The 26286-nt window shown below is 41.0% G+C and overlaps 1 protein-coding gene across 1 annotated transcript in view; it reads right to left on the minus strand.

Moving 5' to 3' along the window:
* Positions 1–26286, minus strand: part of LOC112237590 (anthrax toxin receptor 2) — a 144951-nt gene that overhangs the window by 113152 nt on the left and 5513 nt on the right. The window contains exons 2-6 of the mRNA XM_042331262.1: positions 18457–18528; positions 8237–8308; positions 7901–7982; positions 4970–5074; positions 4570–4719 (exon numbers count right to left, since the gene is read on the minus strand). Coding sequence (XP_042187196.1) covers positions 4570–4719; positions 4970–5074; positions 7901–7982; positions 8237–8308; positions 18457–18528 — 481 coding nt within the window. The remainder of the gene's footprint in view (positions 1–4569; positions 4720–4969; positions 5075–7900; positions 7983–8236; positions 8309–18456; positions 18529–26286) is intronic.

The raw sequence follows: 26286 nt of genomic DNA on the forward strand, positions 1-26286 counted from the left end.
ATGCACCTGAGCTCAATGTCGAGTCTCATAGCAAAGGGTCTGAATACCTTAGGTGAAAAATGAAATTAGGTGATTTCTGTTTTGATTTGGTCAAATTATGATGTCATTATGGGGTATTATGATGTCATTATGGGGTATTATGATGTCATTATGGGGAATTGTGTGTAGATTGATGAGGTAAAAAAGTATGTTATCAATTTTAGAACGAGGCTGTAACGTAACAAAATGTGGAAAAGGTCAAGGGGTCTGAACACTTTCCAAATATACTGTATACAGTTGAAGTCAGAAGTTTACATAAACTTAGGTTGGAGACATTAAAACACACATTTCTTGTTAACAAACTATAGATTTGGCAAGTCGGTTAGGACATCTACTTTGTGCATGACACAAGTCATTTTTCCAACAATTGTTTAAAGACAGACAGATCATTTCACTTATAATTCACTGTATCACAATTCCAGGGGGTCAGAAGTTTACATACACTTAGTTGAGTGTGTCTTTAAAGAGCTTGGAAAATTCCAGAAAATGATGTTGTGGCTTAAGAAGACTCTGATAGGCTAATTGACATAATTTGAGTCACATTATGGGAAAATATAAAGAAATCAGCCAAGACCACAGAAAAAAAACAAGTCTGGTACATCCTGTGGAGCTATTTTCAAATGCCACGTTCATCTGTACAAACAATATTATGCAAGTATAAACATCATGGGACCACGCAGCCGTCATACCGCTCAGGAAGGAGACGCGTTCTGTCTCCTAGAGATGAACGTACTTTGGTGAGAAAAGTGTAAATAAATCCCAAAACAACAGCAAAGGACCTTATGAAGATGCTGGAGGAAACAAGTATCTATATCCACAGTAAAACAAGTCCTATATCAACATAACCTGAAAGGCCACTCAGCAAGGAAGAGGTCACTGCTCCAAAACGGACATAAAAAAGCCAGACTACGGTTTGCAACTAACAGCACATGGGGACAAAGATCGTACTTTTTGGAGAAATGTCCTCTGGTCTGATGACACAAAAATAGAACTGTTTGGCCATAATGACCATCGTTATATTTGGTGCACTTCACAAAATAGATGGCATCATGAGGGAGGAACATTATGTGGATATATTGAAGCAACATCTCAAGACATCAGTCAGGAAGTTAAAGCTTGGTCGCAAATGGTTCTTCCAAATGGACAATAACCCCAAGCATACTTCCAAAGTTGTGGCAAAATGGCTTAGGGACAACAAAGTCAAGGTATTGGAGTGGCCATCACAAAGTCCTGACCTCAATCCTATAGAAAATATGTGGGCAGAACTGAAAAAGCAGGTGCGAGCAAGGAGGCCTATAAACCTGACTCAGTTACACCAGCTCTGTCAGGAGGAATGGACCAAAACTCACCCAACTTATTGAGGGAAGCTTGTGGAAGGCTACCCAAAACTTTAATCGAAGTTAAACAATTTAAAGGCAATGCTACCAAATACTAATTGAGTGTATGTAAACTTCTGACCCACTGGGAATGTGATGAAAGAAATAAAAGCTGAAATAAATAATTCTCTCTACTGTTATTCTGTTATTCTGACATTTCACTTTCTTAAAATAAAGTGGTGATCCTAACTGACCTAAGACAGGGAATTTTTACTTGGATTAAATGTCAGGAATTGTGAAAAACTGAGTTTAAATGTATTTGGCTAAGGTATATGTAAACTTCCGACTTCAACTATAGCCTACCCTGTATATAGCTGACCCTGTATATAGCTGACCCTGTATATAGCTGGCCCTGTATATAGCCGACCCTGTATATAGCCGACCCTGTATATAGCCGACCCTGTATATAGCCGACCCTGTATATAGCCGACCCTGTATATAGCCGACCCTGTATATAGCCTACCCTGTATATAGCTGACCCTGTATATAGCTGACCCTGTATATAGCTGACCCTGTATATAGCTGACCTTGTATATAGCTGACCCTGTATATAGCTGACCTTGTATATAGCTGACCCCGTATATAGCTGACCCTGTATATAGCTGACCCTGTATATAGCTGACCCTGTATATAGCTGACCTTGTATATAGCTGACCCTGTATATAGCTGACCTTGTATATAGCTGACCCTGTATATAGCTGACCTTGTATATAGCTGACCCTGTATATAGCTGACCCTGTATATAGCTGACCCTGTATATAGCTGACCTTGTATATAGCTGACCCTGTATATAGCTGACCCTGTATATAGCTGACCCTGTATATAGCTGGCCCTGTATATAGCTGACCCTGTATTTAGCTGACCCTGTATATAGCTGACCTTGTATATAGCTGACCCTGTATATAGCTGACCTTGTATATAGCTGACCCTGTATATAGCTGACCCTGTATATAGCTGACCTTGTATATAGCTGACCCTGTATATAGCTGACCTTGTATATAGCTGACCCTGTATATAGCTGACCCTGTATATAGCCGACCCTGTATATAGTTGACCCTGTATATAGCCGACCCTGTATATAGTTGACCCTGTATATAGCTGACTTTCTCTTCCGATCTTATTTCTTATTTCTCCAGTTTTTTTTGTCATACTATTTTGATATTTAAGGTTGCTGTAAAGAAGGGCTTCCAAGGCATTTCAATGTACTTGTGCATGTGACAAATACAACTTCAAAAATGTGAGAAAAAAATGTCCTTATTACACTCCAGTCAACAATCAAAACATTGGGTTGAACTAACAGTGTTCTAACAGTGTTTGTACAGTACTTCATGTCCTCATTTAATATGTGAAGTCACTACTAGTCGGGCTTTCAAAACTGCTCATGAAAACACTCCATGGAAAACCAAATGATGAGAAGTGGCTCTGCTTGTCTGGAACATTTGTCATGAAATCACCACGGAAAGAAAGCTGAAAGCTGCACAGATGATCTCAAATCCTAGAAATCCGAGTGAGGAGCAACGAGGCCTGCTCGTATAGCAGCGTCCAATATTACATATCACCGGAGAGAATGCTCTGTGTTTCATTTGGACTCGAAACAATCTTTCAGCTGATCAATGCTTTGCAGCCTAGCGGCTAGGAGGAGTTGCATGGGAGAATGTTCCGCCCACTACCGTCCTTCAATAGTGGCTGAATATTTCCTTTCTCTGAGAAGTGTGACTAGTGTCACCCTGAGGCCAATGACTAACTGTTAAACTGTCAGGCTGTTCCACGACCATGTTTGAGGAAACAGACACAGTACTGAGGAGACACGACCATGTTGGAGGAAACAGACAGTACTGAGGAGACACGACCATGTTGGAGGAAACAGACAGTACTGAGGAGACACGGCCATGTTGGAGGAAACAGACACAGTACTGAGGAGACACGGCCATGTTGGAGGAAACAGACACAGTACTGAGGAGACACGGCCATGTTGGAAGAAACAGACACAGTACTGAGGAGACACGGCCATGTTGGAGGAAACAGACACAGTACTGAGGAGACACGGCCATGTTGGAGGAAACAGACAGTACTGAGGAGACACGGCCATGTTGGAGGAAACAGACACAGTACTGAGGAGACATGACCATGTTGGAGGAAACAGACACAGCACTGAGGAGACACGGCCATGTTAGAGGAAACAGACAGTACTGAGGAGACACGGCCATGTTGGAGGAAACAGACAGTACTGAGGAGACACGGCCATATTGGAGGAAACAGACACAGTACTGAGGAGACACGGCCATGTTGGAGGAAACAGACACAGTACTGAGGAGACACGACCATGTTGGAGGAAACAGACACAGTACTGAGGAGACACGGCCATGTTGGAGGAAGCAGACAGTACTGAGGAGACACGGCCATGTTGGAGGAAACAGACACAGCACCGAGGAGACACGGCCATGTTGGAGGAAACAGACACAGCACTGAGGAGACACGGCCATGTTGGAGGAAACAGACAGTACTGAGGAGACACAACCATGTTGGAGGAAACAGACAGTACTGAGGACACACGGCCATGTTGGAGGAAACAGACACAGTACTGAGGAGACACGGCCATGTTGGAGGAAACAGACACAGTACTGAGGAGACACGGCCATGTTGGAGGAAACAGACACAGTACTGAGGAGACACGGCCATGTTGGAAGAAACAGACACAGTACTGAGGAGACACGGCCATGTTGGAGGAAACAGACACAGTACTGAGGAGACACGGCCATGTTGGAGGAAACAGACACAGTACTGAGGAGACACGGCCATGTTGGAGGAAACAGACACAGTACTGAGAAGACACGGCCATGTTGGAGGAAACAGACAGTACTGAGGAGACACGGCCATGTTGGAGGAAACAGACAGTACTGAGGAGACACAGCCATGTTGGAGGAAACAGAGGAACAAGCACTTATTTCCACGTGCTCATGGCTCTTTCCATGCACGTGCTCATGGCTCTTTCTCATGCACCTCAATTTGAATGTCTGTCTCTTCAAGGAAAAGTAACTTCCATTAAAAATGGTTACCAAATAACTCGAAAATAAATTACTTTGAATCAGAACCATCTTTGTATATTTCTAGCGAATAAATGAACAAATAAATAAACAAAACAATTCAAACTTACTGAATTTACTATGCCTTTGAGTGCATGGAAGCCATCTTTGACAGGGAACACTTGATCTTTGGTGTCAGCCACCTCGGCTAGCTGTTGCTCGTCAAAGTCCTTGATACCAACACAGTACACTCGAGCACCGTAGGTTCTCGCAATGTTGGCCTGCAATAGAGAAAAAATACGAATAACTTTAACTTTAAAACAATAAGTAACACTCTACATTTGGATATTAATGGCCAGTTTCTCCAATCCAGATTATGTTGAGTCAAAAAGCATTTAAATTAAGATTCTCCATTGAGCATGGGTTTTTAGTCCAACGCCATGTTTAATCGGTGTGTCTGGGAAAAATACAAATCTTGAACTAACAAACGTGAAAATGTAAACGTAGTTTTCTGAATAAAATCAAGCTCACCTCTTCAACTGTTAATTGATGTATGAAGACCTCTAGCTTTCCGTCTGTCAGAGCTATGATGATGCTGGAGGACTTGGTGGTTTGGGATTTGATTTGATTGTTTGCCTTTAGGTTCAAACACAAGAGGTATGAATAAACAGAGATATGGGATTATGAATGAATTAGAACAAACTGTACAGGGATGAGGTCAATTTAATTAAAAAATCAGTCAATTTAGCCAGGAAGTTACCAGAAATTCCAACTCTGATTTCAGTTTTCCTCAATGCTCCATGCTTTCAAAGGGGCGGCAGGTCGTCTAGTGGTTAGAGCGTTGAGCCAATAACCCGAAAGGTTGCTAGATCAAATCCCTGAGCTGACAAGGTAAAAATCTGACGTTCTGCCCCTGAGCAAGGCAGTTAACACACTGTTCCTAGGCCGTCATTGTAAATAAGAATCTGTTCTTAACTTCTTATGGCTGGGGGCAGTATTGAGTAGCTTGGATGAATAAGGTGTCCAGAGGTGCCCAGAGTAAACTGCCTGCTACTCAGTCCCAGAAGCTAAGATATGCATATTATTAGTATATTTGGATAGAAAACACTCTGAGGTTTCTAAAACTGTTCGAATAATGTCTGTGAGTATAACAGAACTCATATGGCAGGCAAAAACCTGATAAAGAATCCAACCAGGAAGCGGAACATCTGAGGTTTGTAGTTTTTCAACTCATTGCCTATCGAAGATACAGTGGGATATTGGTCATATTCCACTAGATGTCAACAGTCTTTCGAACCCAGTTTGAGGATTCTACTGTGAAGTGGGAGAGAATAAGAGGGGAATGAGTCAGAGGTCTGCCAGAGAGCAGCGAGCTGGCAACGCACGTTCATGTGAGAGTTAGCTCTGTTCCAATGCATTTCTACAGACAAAGGAATTCTCCGGTTGGAACATTATTGAAGATTTATGTTAAAAACATCCTAAAGATTGATTCTATACATCGTTTGACATGTTTCTACGGACTGTAACGGAACTTTTTGACTTTTCGTCTGCTAATAGAGATCGAGCGTCATGAATTTGGATTTGTGAACTGAATGCGCTAACAAAAGGAGGTATTTGGACATAAATGATGGACATTATCGAACAAAACAAACATTTATTGCGGAACTGGGATTCCTGGGAGTGCATTCTGATGAAGATCATCAAAGTGAATATTTATAATGCTATTTCTGACTTCTGTTGACTCCACAACATGGCGGATATCTGTTTGGGTTGTTTTGGTCTCTGAGCTCTGTACTCAGATTATAGCATGGTGTGCTTTTTCCGTAAAGTTTTTTTGAAATCTAAAAGCGGTTGCATTAAGGAGAAGTCTATCTATAATTCCATGAATAATAGTTGTATCTTTAATCAGTGTTTATGATGAGTATTTCTGTAAATTGATGTGGCTCTCTGCAAAATCACCGGATGTTTTGGAACTACTGAACGTAACGCACCAATGTAAACTGAGATTTTTTTAATACAAATATGAACTTTATCGAACAAAACATACATGTTATGTGTAACATGATGTCCTATGAGTGTCATCTGATGAAGATCATCAAAGGTTAGTGATTCATTTATTTATATTTCTGCTTTTTGTGACTCCTCTCTTTGGCTGGAAAAATGGCTGTGTTTTTCTGTGACTTGGCTCTGACCTAACATAATTGTTTGGTTTGCTTTCGCTGTAAAGCCTTTTTGAAATCGGACACAGTGGCTGGATTAACAACAAGTTTATCTTTAAAATGGTGTAAAATACTTGTATGTTTGAGGAATATTAATTATGGGATTGTTGTTGTTTTGAATTTGGCACCCTGCACTTTCACTGGCTGTTGTCATATCAATCCAGTTACCGGATTCTCACTGACTTGCCTAGTTGAATAAAGGAAAATTGGACTTAAATTTTAAGTTCATTTCCTGAATCAATTGACTCTGATATAAATGGAATTGACCCCAACCCTGTACAGTATGTCTGCAGAATAGAAATGCAGACCTAACCGTTTAATATTCCCTTTATACTGCACTTTACAAAGGTTAAGAGTGTTGGGGGCCAGCAACCGAAAGGTCGCTGGTTTGAATCCCCCAGCCGTCAAGGTAAAAAAATCTGCCATTCAGCCCTTGATCAAGGCAGTTAATCCCCAACAACAACTGTTCCCTGGGCACTGATAACGCGGACGGCGATTAAGGAAGTCCCAGGCACCACTCTGATTCAGTAGTGTAACTGACTGGGTATCTCTCTTCACTCTGGTCTAAAGTAGTGCACTATATTGGGAATACGGTGCCATTTGGGACTCAACCTAGGAGTTAGAAGTGTATATTTAGATCACTTGGAGGCATCTGAATTGCTCCCCATCTAAACAGGGCTCAGTGCCAAACTGATAAAACACACCAATGCCTAGCGGACAAGTAAAGACAAGGCTAGCACAGTATGTACCTGTTATGAGCATAACATGGGGGATATTCTGTACAGTACTGAAGGCTTCTCTAGTGAGGTGAAGTTGTTTTCAAATGTGGTCATGTCATTAGTAGAGTAGTTTTGACTGGTTAGGTTTGGTTAGGTTTAGAGTAGGTTTAGGTTTAGAGTAGGTTTAGGATTAGGGTTAGAGTAGGTTTAGGGTTAGGTTTAGAGTAGGTTTAGGGTTAGGTTTACAGTAGGTATAGGGTTAGGTTTACAGTAGGTTTAGGGTTAAGTTTAGAGAAGGTTTAGGGTTAGGCTTAGAGTAGGGTTATGGTTAGGTTTAGTGTAGGGTTAGGTTTAGAGTAGGTTTAGGGTTAGGTTTAGAGTTGGGTTTGGAGTAGGTTTAGGGTTAGGTTTAGAGTAGGTTTAGGGTTAGGTTTAGAGTAGGTTTAGGTCTAGTAGATATTTAGTGTAACATCTATAAAGAATCTACTGGAGACTATCCAATGTAGGTGTTACCCATACTGCACCTCTTTAATTCCTTCATGCATGTAGGTCTCCCCTGCTGGTTTCACCTCTCTCAGTCTCTCCAGGCCTTCCTGGATTTCATATCTTCAAACAAAAAGACATCAATTCACTATCCAACATGTTCTGGTACGGTGGGTGTGTTTACTATTGGATACGCATATAAATAGCCATTGGGGACTGTCATGACTAAACTTCAATTAAATGAGTCAGATTTAAAAACCTGCCAGGAATACACTAATGCTTTAGTACTTGTTACAGCAATAAGATGTACTATGATCCTTTATAATGTGTTACTACAAGGTGTATTACATGTCATTATCAATAGAGGAATATAATACCTGTCTCCAGTCAGAGGTAACATCACTTTGGCTGAAGATGAGAACACTATAAAGGAGACCCTCATGCTGGGGCTGGAATGAAACAAAACAGTAGTGGACAAAACATTAAGAACACCCACTCTTTCAATGACATAGACTGACCAGGTAAATCCTGGTGAAAGCTACGATCCCTTATTGATGTCACTTGTTAAATCCACTACAATTTCTTTTTGCCTTTACCTCCCTTATCTCACCTCACTTGCTCACATTGTATATAGACTTATTTTTCTACTGTAATATTGACTGTATGTTTGTTTTACTCTATGTGTAACTCTGTGTCGTTGTATGTGTCAAACTGCTTTGCTTTATCTTGGCAGGTTGCAATTGTAAATGAGAACTTGTTCTCAACTTGCCTACCTGGTTAAATAAAGGTGAAATAAATCAATTAAATAAATTAAATCAGTTTAGATGACGGGGAGGAGACAGGATAAAAACCTCCTAAGGTTCTCCACAGATTGGTGTCCCACCCACGGGATGGTTGAGCTAATGTAGGCTAATGCGATTAGCATGAGGTTGTAAGTAACTAGAACATTTCCCAGGACATAAACACATCTGATATTGGCAGAAAGCTGTAATTCTTGTTAATCTAACTGCACTGTCCAATTTACAGTAGCTATTACAGTGAAAGAATACCATGCTATTGTTTGAGAAGAGTGCACAGTTATGAATTTGAAAAGTTATTAATAAACCAACTAGACACATTTGGGCAGTCTTGACAACATTTTGAACAGAAATGCAATGTTTCATTGGATCAGTCTAAAACGTTTCACATACACTGCTGCCATCTAGTGGCCAAAATCTAAATTGTGCCTGGTCTGGAATAATACATTATGGCCTGTCTATTGCATTTCAAAGATGGTACAAAAAAAATGTAATTTTTTTCATTTGCATTATCTTTTACCAGATCTAATGTGTTATATTCTCCGACATTAATTTCACATTTCCACAAACTTCAAATAGTTTCCTTTCAAATGGTATCAAGAATACGCATATCTTCTATTCAGGTCCTGAGCTACAGGCAGTTGGATTTGGATGTCATTTTGAAAAAAAGGGGCGGATCCGCAGAAGGATATTCAAGCCTTGAGACAATTGAGACGTGGATCGTGTATGTGTGCCATTCAGAGGGTGGATGGGCAAGACAAAAGATAAAGTGCCTTTGGTATGGTTGTAGGTGCCAGGTACACCAGTAAGTGTGAAGAACTGCAACACTGCTGGGTTTTTCATGCTCAACAGTTTCCCGTGTGTATCAAGAACGGTCCACCACCCAAAGGACATTTAGTCACCTCGACACAACTGTGGGAATCATTGAAGCCAACATGGGCCAGCATCCCTGTAGATTTCGACACCTTGTAAAGTCCATGACCTGACAAATTGAGGCTGTTCTTAGGGTATTAGGGGGGTGCCACTCAATATTCAAGGTGTTCTTAATCTTTGGTACTCAGTGTAAATCAGGTAGTGTTTTTCAGGTCAGTGTTTTTCAGGTCAGTGTATAGTATACCAGGTCAGTGTATAGTATATCAGGTCAGTGTATAGTATATCAGGTCAGTGTATAGTATATCAGGTCAGTGTATAGTATATCAGGGGCAGTGTATAGTATATCAGGTCAGTGTATAGTATACCAGGTCAGTGTATATCAGGTCAGTGTATAGTATATCAGGTCAGTGTATAGTATACCAGGTCAGTGTATGTGTATAGTATACCAGGTCAGTGTATAGTATATCAGGTCAGTGTATAGTATATCAGGTCAGTGTATAGTATATCAGGTCAGTGTATAGTATATCAGGTCAGTGTATAGTATATCAGGTCAGTGTATAGTATACCAGGTCAGTGTATATCAGGTCAGTGTATAGTATACCAGGTCAGTGTATGTGTATAGTATACCAGGTCAGTGTATAGTATATCAGGTCAGTGTATAGTATATCAGGTCAGTGTATAGTATATCAGGTCAGTGTATAGTATATCAGGTCAGTGTATAGTATATCAGGTCAGTGTATAGTATATCAGGTCAGTGTATATCAGGTCAGTGTATAGTATACCAGGTCAGTGTATATCAGGTCAGTGTATAGTATACCAGGTCAGTGTATAGTATATCAGGTCAGTGTATAGTATATCAGGTCAGTGTATAGTATACCAGGTCAGTGTATAGTATATCAGGTCAGTGTATAGTATATCAGGTCAGTGTATAGTATATCAGGTCAGTGTATAGTATACCAGGTCAGTGTATAGTATATCAGGTCAGTGTATAGTATATCAGGTCAGTGTATAGTATACCAGGTCAGTGTATAGTATATCAGGTCAGTGTATAGTATATCAGGTCAGTGTATAGTATATCAGGTCAGTGTATAGTATACCAGGTCAGTGTATATCAGGTCAGTGTATAGTATATCAGGTCAGTGTATAGTATATCAGGTCAGTGTATAGTATATCAGGTCAGTGTATAGTATATCAGGTCAGTGTATAGTATATCAGGTCAGTGTATATCAGGTCAGTGTATAGTATACCAGGTCAGTGTATATCAGGTCAGTGTATAGTATATCAGGTCAGTGTATATCAGGTCAGTGTATAGTATATCAGGTCAGTGTATAGTATACCAGGTCAGTGTATATCAGGTCAGTGTATAGTATATCAGGTCAGTGTATAGTATATCAGGTCAGTGTATAGTATATCAGGTCAGTGTATAGTATATCAGGTCAGTGTATAGTATACCAGGTCAGTGTATAGTATACCAGGTCAGTGTATATCAGGTCAGTGTATAGTATATCAGGTCAGTGTATAGTATACCAGGTCAGTGTATATCAGGTCAGTGTATAGTATACCAGGTCAGTGTATAGTATACCAGGTCAGTGTATATCAGGTCAGTGTATAGTATACCAGGTCAGTGTATATCAGGTCAGTGTATAGTATATCAGGTCAGTGTATAGTATACCAGGTCAGTGTATAGTATACCAGGTCAGTGTATATCAGGTCAGTGTATAGTATATCAGGTCAGTGTATAGTATATCAGGTCAGTGTATAGTATATCAGGTCAGTGTATAGTATATCAGGTCAGTGTATAGTATATCAGGTCAGTGTATAGTATACCAGGTCAGTGTATAGTATACCAGGTCAGTGTATATCAGGTCAGTGTATAGTATATCAGGTCAGTGTATAGTATATCAGGTCAGTGTATAGTATATCAGGTCAGTGTATAGTATACCAGGTCAGTGTATAGTATACCAGGTCAGTGTATATCAGGTCAGTGTATAGTATATCAGGTCAGTGTATAGTATACCAGGTCAGTGTATAGTATACCAGGTCAGTGTATATCAGGGCAGTGTATAGTATATCAGGTCAGTGTATAGTATATCAGGTCAGTGTATAGTATATCAGGTCAGTGTATAGTATACCAGGTCAGTGTATAGTATACCAGGTCAGTGTATAGTATACCAGGTCAGTGTATAGTATATCAGGTCAGTGTATAGTATATCAGGTCAGTGTATAGTATACCAGGTCAGTGTATAGTATACCAGGTCAGTGTATAGTATATCAGGTCAGTGTATAGTATATCAGGTCAGTGTATAGTATATCAGGTCAGTGTATAGTATATCAGGTCAGTGTATAGTATACCAGGTCAGTGTATATCAGGTCAGTGTATAGTATATCAGGTCAGTGTATAGTATATCAGGTCAGTGTATAGTATATCAGGTCAGTGTATAGTATATCAGGTCAGTGTATAGTATATCAGGTCAGTGTATAGTATACCAGGTCAGTGTATAGTATACCAGGTCAGTGTATAGTATATCAGGTCAGTGTATAGTATATCAGGTCAGTGTATAGTATATCAGGTCAGTGTATAGTATATCAGGTCAGTGTATAGTATATCAGGTCAGTGTACACCAGGTCAGTGTATAGTATATCAGGTCAGTGTATAGTATACCAGGTCAGTGTATAGTATATCAGGTCAGTGTATAGTATACCAGGTTAGTGTATAGTATACCAGGTCAGTGTATAGTATATCAGGTCAGTGTATAGTATATCAGGTCAGTGTATAGTATATCAGGTCAGTGTATAGTATATCAGGTCAGTGTATATCAGGTCAGTGTATAGTATACCAGGTCAGTGTATAGTATACCAGGTCAGTGTATAGTATATCAGGTCAGTGTATAGTATATCAGGTCAGTGTATAGTATACCAGGTCAGTGTATGTGTATAGTATATCAGGTCAGTGTATATCAGGTCAGTGTATAGTATATCAGGTCAGTGTATAGTATACCAGGTCAGTGTATAGTATATCAGGTCAGTGTATAGTATATCAGGTCAGTGTATAGTATACCAGGTCAGTGTATAGTATACCAGGTCAGTGTATAGTATATCAGGTCAGTGTATAGTATACCAGGTCAGTGTATAGTATATCAGGTCAGTGTATAGTATACCAGGTCAGTGTATAGTATACCAGGTCAGTGTATAGTATATCAGGTCAGTGTATAGTATACCAGGTCAGTGTATAGTATACCAGGTCAGTGTATAGTATATCAGGTCAGTGTATAGTATACCAGGTCAGTGTATAGTATATCAGGTCAGTGTATAGTATACCAGGTCAGTGTATATCAGGTCAGTGTATAGTATACCAGGTCAGTGTATAGTATATCAGGTCAGTGTATAGTATATCAGGTCAGTGTATAGTATATCAGGTCAGTGTATATCAGGTCAGTGTATAGTATACCAGGTCAGTGTATAGTATACCAGGTCAGTGTATGTGTATAGTATATCAGGTCAGTGTACAGTACCAGTCAAAAGTTTGGACACACCTACTCATTTAAGGGTTTTTCTTTATTTTTTACAATTTTCTACATTGTAGAATAATAGTGAAGACATCAAAACTATGAAATAACACATATGGAATCATGTCGTAACCAAACAAGTGTTAAACAAATCAAAATACATTTTATATTTGAGATTCTTCAAAGTAGCCACCCTTTGCCTTGGTGACAGCTTTGCACACTCTTGGCATTCTCTCAACCAGCTTCATGAGGTAGTCACCTGCAGTGCATTTTAATCAACAGGTGTGCCTTGTTAAAAGTTAATTTGTGGAATTTCTTTCCTTCTTAATGTGTTTGAGCCAATCAGTTGTGACAAGGTAAGGGTGGTATAGAGTAGATAGCCCTATTTAGTCAAATACCAAGTCCATATTATGGCAAGAACAGCTCAAACAAGCAAAGAGAAACGACAGTCCATCATTACTTTAAGACATGAAGGTCAGTCAATATGGACAATTTTAAGAACTTTTCATGTTTATTCAAGAGCAGTCGCAAAAACCATCAAGTGCTATGATGAAACTGGCTCTCATGAGGACCGCCACAGGAAAGGAAGACCCAGAGTTACATCTGCTGCAAAGGAAAAGTTCATTCGAGTTACCAGCCTAAGAAATTGCAGCCCAAATAAATGATTCACTGAGTTCAAGTAACAGACACATCTCAGCATCAACTGTTCAGAGGAGACTGCGTGAATCGGTCCTTCATGGTCAAATTTCTGCAAAGAAGCCACTACTAAAGGACACCAATAAGAAGAAGAGTCTTGCATTAGACCGGTGGAAATCTGTCCTTTTGTCAGATGAGTCCAAATTTGAGATTTTTGGTTTTATACGACGTGTCTTTGTGAGATGATGGTCTCCGCATGTGTGGTTCCCACCGTGAAGCAAGGAGGAGGAGGTGTGTTGATGCAAGAGTGCTTTGCTGTTGACACCGTGTGATTTATTCAGAATTCAAGGCACACTTAACCAGCATGGCTACCACAGCATCCTGCAGCGATAAACCATCCCATCTGGTTTGCGCTTATTGGGAATATAATTTGTTTTTCAACAGGATAATGACCCAACACACCCCCAGGCTATGTCAGGGCGTTTTGACCAAGAAGGAAAGTGATGGAGTGCTGTATCAGATGACCTGGCCTCCACAATCACCCGACCTCAACCCAATTGAGATGGTTTGGGATGAGTTGGATCGCAGAGTAAAGGAAAAGCAGCCAACAAGTGCTCAGCATATGTGGGAACTCTTTCAAGATGGTTGAAAAGCATGCCAAGAGTTTGCAAAGCTGTCATCAAGGCAAAGGGTGGCTAATTTGAATAATCTCAAATTAAATATATTTTGAGTTGTTTAACACTTGTTTGGTTACTAAATGATTCCATATGTCTTATTTCAGTAGGTGTGTCCATAATTTTGACTGGAACCGTATATCAACAGTAGCTTTTAGTGTTGTATACTTTCTACACTAAAATTAAAAATTACAATTTAATGAATTAATTACACATCCTTTTTCCAATGAGAATGCACAGTAATACAACTCAGAATCTCATTGGCATGAGAAAAACAGCATTTGATAGATAGTTATTGAATAGGCTGTCGAGCATGCTGACCATACAGCTCGTTGCAAAATAAATGTACACATTCATGTTACTCAATCATCGCACCAACAGCGCTCGCGTGCGTCAACGACAGTCTGCGTAGCCAGGCTCTAAAATAGAACTTGGTTTTATTTGTGATGCTTGATGCGCTGCAAGTCCCGCCTCTCCCATCCCCTCATTGGGTTTTGGAGCATATACCCAAGTGGGTGATTGAAAGATGAACTGAAGATCCACACTCCAGTCCAGCTGGTGGTGGTAATGCACCTTAAAGTTGGTTTCCAACCGCCATATAAAGTCCAAAGAAGAAGCGTGAAGGAGGAGAGATTTCTAGAAATACTCGGTTTACCCTTTTATCTGTGGATTGTTAGAGGACCTTGTGCATTTCAGGTAAAATAACAACCCAATGTTTATATCCCAGGACAAATGATCTAGCAACAGCAAGCTAGCTAAATTGCCATATTGTTTGCTTTTTGACCTGTCCCCAAATGAATATAGTTGGTTCAGAGTTAGTTTTGATATTTCAACCTACGTGTCATGATCGCGTCTGGTGAGCGTGGACAAAATAAACATGCACGCCAGCGATCTGGTCAGCATGTTAGTGTAAAGACATTAACTTCAGATGTGCAGTGTGACGAAAAGAAAACTATTAAAAAAACGTTACATGGTATACAAGATACCAATACACTACATTGTATCACCTAATTTGAGTATGTGACTTAAGGGAGGATATGCTGTTCTCCTGTGGAAGGAGGAAGTGATGAGAGACAGGAAACAGGTTGTCATGGCAATGATACATCAATACACACACACACACACACACACACACACACACAGCCAGGCTCAGCTAATGTCAACCTGTCACAGCTAATCTTAACTAGTCTGAACTTGTCTCAAATAGTCTCAGCCAGTCTCAGCCTGTCACAGCTAACCTTAACTAGTCTTAACTACTCTCAGCCAGTCTCATCCAGTCTCATCCAGTCTCAGCAAGTCTCAGCCAGTCTCATCCAGTCCTCCCCCACAGCACATCTTTATGCCACACGGCCATATCTGGCAAGGAACAGCAGCCATATAGATCACGTACTTCCTGAAGAAGTATTTATGGAACATGACTGCGTAGTTTGTTTGAGGACATTGTGAATGTATTCTAGTCGTAAGTGATGAATGTCAAAGAATTTGTATCAGTTTTAACTTTAGACAGGTGATAGATTGGCTAGAATCACATCTGAACTATACAGATATTATTGATCTTATATATCTAGACTAACATCTGAGGCTAGACTGAAATATAAGCCTGTCATTTCAATTAAAACCTTCTCCGGTTCTCTCTTCCAACCAACACTGAATAAATCAAGAGCTTGCTTGCAATGCCAGACTGGGAGAAATCCGGAGAAAGGGAAAAAAAAGAGAAATCTCTCCAGTCTGTATGCTCCACATGGCAGAACAGAAGTGTTCTTGGTAAAGGAGCATTGTATAGCAGATTGTCCTCGCCTCTCAGTGTTCTTTTGCCTTACTGTACATTCCCTGTCTCCCTGCCTCTCCCTGGCCCATTCCGTGCAGACCGCCTGAGTTCAAATACTATTTGAAATCCTTTCATTCATTTAGAAATGCTTTATCTGTGCTTGACTAAGCTTGCCTGACTTAATGAACCAATAGAATAGTCCCAAAACGGTAAGCATCCGCCCATCTGGCGCTCTAGGCAGGCTAGAGCAAACGCTGAAAATATTTGAAACATGTCAAATACTACCCGAACCCAAGCCTTCTGGCCCATTCTGCGATCGGGAGGAGGGATAGATATCTATGTGTGGATCTGGTCCACCCCGGTTACAAATGGCCATTCTCACAGCCCAGAAGACTGATCCTCGCTGCCACCCACTCACACCTGTCCCATTTGCTATTTTCTTCAACAAATCGCTTCTTCATTTATGTTTGGCTGGGTCGATACCGTCTGGACTGGCACATAACATTTAGTCAACCGCCTTTGTTACGCAATCAACAAAAAAAAATCACCCTGCCATCAGGGCCACTGGAAAAACGTGTGGCTAGGTGGCGTTTGCACTTTTCAATCAGGTGTGGCGTCATATGACTTTTGATTTAGTTTAGCAAAATATATCGACGCAAAACATTAAAAAGAGTGGCCAAGTACCGTTTTTTTTTTTAAACGATTTGCCTCATGATTTGTGAACTCGCACCATTTCTCTGTCCTTCACATCCAAGTGCTGTTGCAGGCGTTGTGCATCTCTTGACCAATCAGATTCACAGAAATCGCAGGTTGTGCGGGCCCGGGCACAACGCACAAAGCTCAAGGCGCTCTCCCCTTTCCTTCGGTATTTATTTAACAAGCATGATAACACATCACTCCTGACAGACGCAATCAAAAACAATCTACATAAATGTAGCAGCCTATGCACCTAAACAGTAGAGATCTGACATGCTGGACTGCATGGAAACAAGACGATATTTCAGTCTGATGAACTGTAAACTATTAACAACAGCAGCCGCATAGTCCATCCCAGTGGTTCTCAACTGGGACCGAAATTAAACCAATTTGTCTCAGTCACGACTCAATATTTGCGTTGTGAAAATAATCGACAAAATACAGTATGGAAAACTATTCTTAATATTAATTAATAATTCGACACGTGAACAACATTCCCACCTCTCATGGTCAAAGATGAAATTTTGCCCACATTCTTGATGAAGAACGTAAAAAAAAAAACTCACTGGTTCGCTTAATATAAGTAATTTGAAATGACTTATACTTTTAATACTTAAGTATATTTTAGCAATTACATTTACTTTTGATACTTAAGTATATTTAAAACCCAAATACTTTTAGACTTACTTCATTTTCTATTAATGCATCTTTACTTTTACTCAAGTATGACATTTGGGTACTTTTTCCACCACTGTCTAGATTATATAAGAAAGCTGAGGATGTATTTAATATTATTTTTTTTACACATATTTAACCTTTTTTTGGGGGGTGGCACAGACCTACCTCCATACCTCCATTTATTTATTTAAACCGGTACCACGTTCGTCATAGTGAGGAGACCAAGGCGCAGCGTGATAAGCGTACATCTTCTCTTAATGGAAGGAAGAACAAACACTGAACAAAGCTAACAAACCGCTATATCACACGAGTGTTGACATGCAACTACACATAGACAATAACACACCAAACCAAAATGGAAAATGGCAACCTAAATAGGATCCCCAATCAGAGACAACGATAAACAGCTGTCGCTGATTGGGAACCAATTCAGGCCACCATAGACCTACAAATACCTAGACATTCAAAAAACTCATAGATATAGAAAAACCCCTAGACAAGACAAAAAAAACACACATACCACCCTTGTCACACCCTGACCTAACCAAAATAATAAAGAAAACAAAGATAATAAAGAAAACAAAGATAACTAAGGTCAGGGTGTGACAACCGGTTACGTTCACACGAGTCCTATGCCTACAATTCAATTTGGTTAACTGATCCTGTTGTCCTGCTTTTATTCATTCAACACAGGTTGAACATTGTGAACTTTCCACTATAATAGTTGGTAAATATACAAGGCTGTATCGGTTTAATGGACTGGGGAGAATTTGATTCGTGTTTTAGCTGGACAAAAGTCAGTTATAATAATATCCACTGTTATTATTGTAAAACAAAATGTGTCCAAGGGGCTCAGGTTCCATTTTAACAAACATATATCCAAACTACAGTCCAGCATTGTCCCTTTTCCCAGACCACAGTTCATTTGTATAACATACAATTACCATGTTTGGGGGAAAAAATACTCACCTCACAAATCGGTCTGTAAGGTTCTTCACAAAGGCATAAATTTCACCCCAGTCTTTAGAAACACTCCCTGACCTGCAACAGAAAACACCGTTAATATATACAGTAGAATATATACCATTTACCAAAACAATTTACAGTCTGTGATGAGTGAATAAATGTGAGCCCAGCAGGAATCAAACCCACAACCCTGGTGTTGTTAGCATACCAACTTGAGTCACAAGGGACTATATGTGGACCAACAGCTGATTTGCAGTGATGGTGATATAGTTTACAGTGATGGTGATATAGTTTACAGTGATGGTGATATAGTTTGCAGTGATGGTGATATAGTTTACAGTGATGGTGATATAGTTTACAGTGATGGTGATATAGTTTACAGTGATGGTGATATAGTTTACAGTGATGGTGCTATAGTTTGCAGTGATGGTGATATAGTTTACAGTGATGGTGATATAGTTTACAGTGATGGTGATATAGTTTGCAGTGATGGTGATATAGTTTGCAGTGATGGTGATATAGTTTACAGTGATGGTGATATAGTTTACAGTGATGGTGATATAGTTTACAGTGATGGTGATATAGTTTACAGTGATGGTGATATAGTTTACAGTGATGGTGATATAGTTTACAGTTATGGTGATATAGTTTACAGTGATGGTGATATAGTTTGCAGTGATGGTGATATAGTTTACAGTGATGGTGATATAGTTTGCAGTGATGGTGATATAGTTTGCAGTGATGGTGATATAGTTTACAGTGATGGTGATATAGTTTACAGTGATGGTGATATAGTTTACAGTGATGGTGATATAGTTTACAGTGATGGTGATATAGTTTACAGTGATGGTGATATAGTTTGCAGTGATGGTGATATAGTTTACAGTGATGGTGATATAGTTTACAGTGATGGTGATATAGTTTACAGTGATGGTGATATAGTTTGCAGTGGTGGTGATATAGTTTGCAGTGATGGTGATATAGTTTACAGTGATGGTGATATAGTTTGCAGTGATGGTAATATAGTTTACAGTGATGGTGATATAGTTTACAGTGATGGTGATATAGTTTGCAGTGATGGTGATATAGTTTACAGTGATGGTGATATAGTTTACAGTGATGGTGATATAGTTTACAGTGATGGTGATATAGTTTACAGTGATGGTGATATAGTTTGCAGTGATGGTGATATAGTTTACAGTGATGGTGATATAGTTTACAGTGATGGTGATATAGTTTACAGTGATGGTGATATAGTTTGCAGTGATGGTGATATAGTTTGCAGTGATGGTGATATAGTTTACAGTGATGGTGATATAGTTTGCAGTGATGGTGATATAGTTTAGTTTGATATAGTTTACAGTGATGGTGATATAGTTTGCAGTGATGGTGATATAGTTTACAGTGATGGTGATATAGTTTACAGTGATGGTGATATAGTTTAGTGATGGTGATATAGTTTACAGTGATGGTGATATAGTTTACAGTGATGGTGATATAGTTTACAGTGATGGTGATATAGTTTACAGTGATGGTGATATAGTTTACAGTGATGGTGATATAGTTTACAGTGATGGTGATATAGTTTACAGTGATGGTGATATAGTTTACAGTGATGGTGATATAGTTTACAGTGATGGTGCTATAGTTTGCAGTGATGGTGATATAGTTTACAGTGATGGTGATATAGTTTACAGTGATGGTGATATAGTTTACAGTGATGGTGATATAGTTTACAGTGATGGTGATATAGTTTACAGTGATGGTGATATAGTTTACAGTGATGGTGATATAGTTTACAGTGATGGTGATATAGTTTACAGTGATGGTGATATAGTTTACAGTGATGGTGATATAGTTTGCAGTGATGGTGATATAGTTTGCAGTGATGGTGATATAGTTTGCAGTGATGGTGATATAGTTTACAGTGATGGTGATATAGTTTACAGTGATGGTGATATAGTTTACAGTGATGGTGATATAGTTTGCAGTGATGGTGATATAGTTTGCAGTGATGGTGATATAGTTTGCAGTGATGGTGATATAGTTTACAGTGATGGTGATATAGTTTACAGTGATGGTGATATAGTTTACAGTGATGGTGATATAGTTTACAGTGATGGTGATATAGTTCTGAAGAGGGAGCCTTCTGCAGTGCATCAAAACATAGGTTTAACATTGAAGTGTGCTGCTGACTGAGCATAACATGAGTCAGCTGCATGTGTTCTAGACCAATGATTTAAGATAATATACACTGCTCAAAAAAATAAAAGGGAACACTAAAATAACACATCCTAAATCTGAATGAATGAAATATTCTTATTAAATACTTTTTTCTTTACATAGTTGAATGTGCTGACAACAAAATCACACAAATGATCAATGGAAATCAACTGTATCAACCCATGGAGGTCTGGATTTGGAGTCACACTCAAAATTAAAGTGGAAAACCACACTACACGCTGATCCAACGTTGATGTAATGTCCCTAAAACAAGTCAAAATGAGGCTCAGTAGTGTGTGTGGCCTCCACGTGCCTGTATGACCTCCCTACAATGCCTGGGCATGCTCCTGATGAGGTGGCAGATGGTCTCCTGAGGGATCTCCTCCCAGACCTGGACTAAAGCATCCGCCAACTCCTGGACAGTCTGTGGTGCAACGTGGCGTTGGTGGATGGAGCGAGACATGATGTCCCAGATGTGTTAAATTGGATTCAGGCCTGGGGAACGAGCGGGCCAGTCCATAGCATCAATGCCTTCCTCTTGCAGAAACTGCTGACACACTCCAGCCACATGAGGTCTAGCATTGTCTTGCATTAGGAGGAACCCAGGGCCAACCGCACCAGCATATGGTCTCACAAGGGGTCTGAGGATCTCATCTCGGTACCTAATGGCAGTCAGGCTACCTCTGGCGAAAACATGGAGGGCTCTGCCTGCGGCCCCCCAAAGAAATGCCACCCCACACCATGACTGACCCACCGCCAAACCGGTTATGCTGGAGGATGTTACAGGCAGCAGAACGTTCTCCACGGAATCTCCAGACTCTGTCACGTCTGTCATATGTGCTCAGTGTGAACCTGCTTTCCTCTGTGAAGAGCACAGGGCACCAGTGGCGAATTTGCCAATCTTGGTGTTCTCTGGCAAATGCCAAACGTCCTGCACGGTGTTGGGCTGTAAGCACAACCCCCACCTGTGGACGTCGGGCCCTCATACCACCCTCATGGAGTCTGTTTCTGACCGTTTGAGCAGACACATGCACATTTGTGGCCTGCTGGAGGTCATTTTGCAGGGCTCTGGCAGTGCTCCTCCTGCTCCTCCTTGCACAAATGCGGAGGTAGCGGTCCTGCTGCTGGGTTGTTGCCCTCCTACGGCCTCTTCCACGTCTCCTGATGTACTGGCCTGTCTCCTGGTAGCGCCTCAATGCTCTGGACACTACGCTGACAGACACAGCAAACCTTCTTGCCATAGCTCGCATTGATGTACCATCCTGGATGAGCTGCACTACCTGAGCCACTTGTGTGGGTTGTAGACTCCGTCTTATGCTACCACTAGAGTGAAAGCACCGCCAGCATTCAAAAGTGACCAAAACATCAGCCAGGAAGCATAGCAACTGAGAAGTGGTCTGTGGTCACCACCTGCAGAACCACTCCTTTATTGGGGGTGTCTTGCTAATTGCCTATAATTTCCACCTGTTGTCTATTCCATTTGCACAACAGCATGTGAAATGTATTGTCAATCAGTGTTGCTTCCAAAGTGGACAGATGGATTTCACAGAAGTGTGATTGACTTGGAGTTACATTGTGTTGTTTAAGTGTTCCCTTTATTTTTTTGAGCAGTATATATAATATATATTTGTTATTTTTTTATACCGTATATGCCATTCAGCAGACAATTTTATCCAAAGTGACTTATAATGCATGCACAGGTTGGGGAGTAACAGGGTTGGGGAGTAACAGGTTGGGGAGTAACAGGTTGGGGAGTAACAGGGTTGGGGAGTAACAGGGTTGGGGACTAACAGGGTTGGAGAGTAACAGGGTTGGGGAGTAACAGGTTGGAGTAACAGGGTTGGGGAGTAACAGGGTTGGGGAGTAACAGGGTTGGGGAGTAACAGGGTTGGGGAGTAACAGGGTTGGGGAGTAACAGGGTTGGGGAGTAACAGGTTGGGGAGTAACAGGGTTGGGGAGTAACAGGGTTGGGGAGTAACAGGGTTGGGGAGTAACAGGGTTGGGGAGTAACAGGTTGGGGGTAACAGGTTGGGGAGTAACAGGGTTGGGGAGTAACAGGGTTGGGAGTAACAGGTTGGGGAGTAACAGGTTGGGGAGTAACAGGGTTGGGGAGTAACAGGGTTGGGGAGTAACAGGTTGGGGAGTAACAGGTTGGGGAGTAAACAGGGTTGGGGAGTAAGAGGTTGGGGAGTAACAGGGTTGGGGAGTAACAGGTTGGGGAGTAACAGGTTGGGGAGTAAACAGGGTTGGGGAGTAACAGGGTTGGGGAGTAACAGGGTTGGGGAGTAACAGGTTGGGGAGTAACAGGTTGGGGAGTAAGAGGTTGGGGAGTAACAGGGTTGGGGAGTAACAGGTTGGGGAGTAACAGGTTGGGGAGTAACAGGGTTGGGGAGTAACAGGGTTGGGGAGTAAGAGGTTGGGGAGTAACAGGTTGGGGAGTAACAGGGTTGGGGAGTAACAGGTTGGGGAGTAACAGGTTGGGGAGTAACAGGGTTGGGGAGTAACAGGTTGGGGAGTAACAGGTTGGGGAGTAAACAGGGTTGGGGAGTAACAGGTTGGGGAGTAACAGGGTTGGGGAGTAACAGGTTGGGGAGTAACAGGTTGGGGAGTAAACAGGGTTGGGGAGTAAGAGGTTGGGGAGTAACAGGGTTGGGGAGTAACAGGTTGGGGAGTAAGAGGGTTGGGGAGGTTGATGACATCAGTGGTGTAGTCTAGGGCGATACGGATATCACTTATTCATTCATATTTACATAGCACATTGATGTGAATCACACTGCTGCTCTCTCGTCTAGCTATTTGTGCCTTACGGATTGTGGTTGTTGTGGATGGCTGTTCACAAATCTAAATGTGTATTTGAACCCAATAATGGTTGAATTTTTAAAAATTAAGCTGCCTATCAATCATTGTTTTTGAAACCAGTGGACAGTCAGTGAAAAATGCGCTCCTGCAACAGCTGCATAGTGTGGATCCCAGCCTATGGAACAACAGCTGCATACTGTGGATCCCAGCCTATGGAACAACAGCTGCATACTGTGGATCCCAGCCTATGGAACAACAGCTGCATACTGTGGATCCCAGCCTATGGAACAACAGCTGCATACTGTGGATCCCAGCCTATGGAACAACAGCTGCATACTGTGGATCCCAGCCTATGGAACAACAGCTGCATACTGTGGATCCCAGCCTATGGAACAACAGCTGCATACTGTGGATCCCAGCCTATGGAACAACAGCTGCATACTGGGATCCCAGCCTATAAACAACAGCTGGGGCATACTGTGGATCCCAGCCTATGGAACAACAGCTGCATACTGTGGATCCCAGCCTATGGAACAACAGGTTGTGGGATGGAACAACAGCTGCATACTGTGGATCCCAGCCTATGGAACAACAGCTGCATACTGTGGATCCCAGCCTATGGAACAACAGCTGTACTGTGGATCCCAGCCTATGGAACAACAGCTGCATTGTGGATCCCAGCCTATGGAACAACAGCTGCATACTGGGGATCCCAGCCTATGGAACAACAGCTGCATACTGTGGATCCCAGATGGAACAACAGCTGCATACTGTGGATCCCAGCCTATGGAACATCAGTGCTGCATACTGTGGATCCCAGCCTATGGAATAACAGCTGCATATTCATCCCAGCCTATTTACAACAGCTGCACATTGGATCCCAGCCTATGGAACACACAGCTGCATACTGTGGATCCCAGCCTATTTGGAACAACAGCTGCATACTGTGGATCCCAGCCTATGGAACAACAGCTGCATACTGTGGATCCCAGCCTGGTTCACAAATCTAATCCCAGCCTGAACAACAGCTGCATAGCCTTGGAACCCATATGGATCCCAGCCAACATTTGCAACTGTGGATCCCAGCCTATGGAACAATCATTGCATTTTTGAAACCAGCCTATGGAACAGTCAGCTGCATAAAATCCCAGCCTGGAACAACAGCTGCATACTGTGGATCCCAGCCTATGGAACAACAGCTGCATACTGTGGATCCCAGCCTATGGAACAACAGCTGCATACTGTGGATCCCAGCCTATGGAACAACAGCTGCATACTGTGGATCCCAGCCTATGGAACAACAGCTGCATACTGTGGATCCCAGCCTATGGAAAAAAAGTGGGGCTTTTATTGCTTAATATAATTCATGCTGATAAAAAATAAATCCAAAGGCCTAATGGACACATGTTCAAATTTGTACACTTTTGACAAGACTTAAAGGGGCAATCTGTAGTTGCTACATGCATTTTTGGACTTATAAATTTATATTTATATCCATTGATTCTTGACGAATATCACTTCTAAATGCCTCATGAGTTTAGATCAACTAATGCTCTCCATGAGAACCCAAAATATCCGCTTGTTTTTCTCCAATGTTTAAACACTGTCAATGTAAACAAACACGGTTTATCCTCATAACATGAATACAACTGGTCAGTCCTGTTTATCCTCATAACATGAATACAACTGGTCAGTCCTGTTTATCCTCATAACATGAATACAACTGGTCAGTCCTGTTTATCCTCATAACATGGTTACAAATCATGTTGATATCATGGTGGTCAGTCCTGTTTACATCATGGATGGTCAGTCCTGTATATCCTCATAACATGAATACAACTGGTCAGTCCTGTTTATCCTCATAACATGGTTACAACTGGTCAGTCCTGTATATCCTCATAACATGAATACAACTATCATGTTGATATCATGGATGGTCAGTCCTGTATAGCCTTATAACATGGTTAAAACGATCATTGTGACATCATGGATGGTCAGTCCTGTATAGCCTCATAACATGGTTACAACGATCATTGTGACATCATGGATGGTCAGTCCTGTATAGCCTCATAACATGGTTACAACGATCATGTTGACATCATGGATGGTCATTCTTTGCGTCTATAGCTCTGTCTATTAATCTGAGAGTGGTTCCATTTCTCCAGGCCAATACCACAGCTTTTTAACCAAAACAGAGGCGGGGCGGCCGTTTGGTTATCGTTTCATCTGTGGATTTGCCCTTTAAACAGCTGCATATTATCAAGATACCAAAGTGTCACTAACAAAAAGGTCAACTATAGGTCTATAGCAAATGCAGCATATGGATCTCATTTTTCACATGTAAATAACACTTTTCAGTGGTGCTCAAAGCCATTCCATGAGCACAGCCTTTTATTTTTCAACTAGAATCAATGACCCAATCAGTCCTCCATGGCAACACAATGATAAACCACAGACTCGGGCTGGCTAATAAGTCCTTAGTTTTGGGGTTATACACAGGTAAAACAATTGGGCTAATCTATACTTTCATATTTCCATGTCCTGTTCTTGAAGATCAAGGGGTATAACATTTTATTGCTATGACTAGAATTCTGATTATATATATTTGACCTTTATTTAACTAGGCAAGTCAGTTAAGAACAAATTGTTATTTTCAATGACAGCCTAGGAACAGTGGGTTAAACTGCCTGTTCAGGGGCAGAACAGGACTTTGGTTTGTAATGTAGATATATCATTGAATCATATTATTATACATAACAGAAAACGATGGGTTAGCAGAAGCCACATAACCAACCCATACAGTAAAATGTA

Source organism: Oncorhynchus tshawytscha, linkage group LG12 (genome assembly GCF_018296145.1).
Source record: "Oncorhynchus tshawytscha isolate Ot180627B linkage group LG12, Otsh_v2.0, whole genome shotgun sequence".
NCBI classification, from domain to species: domain Eukaryota; kingdom Metazoa; phylum Chordata; class Actinopteri; order Salmoniformes; family Salmonidae; genus Oncorhynchus; species Oncorhynchus tshawytscha.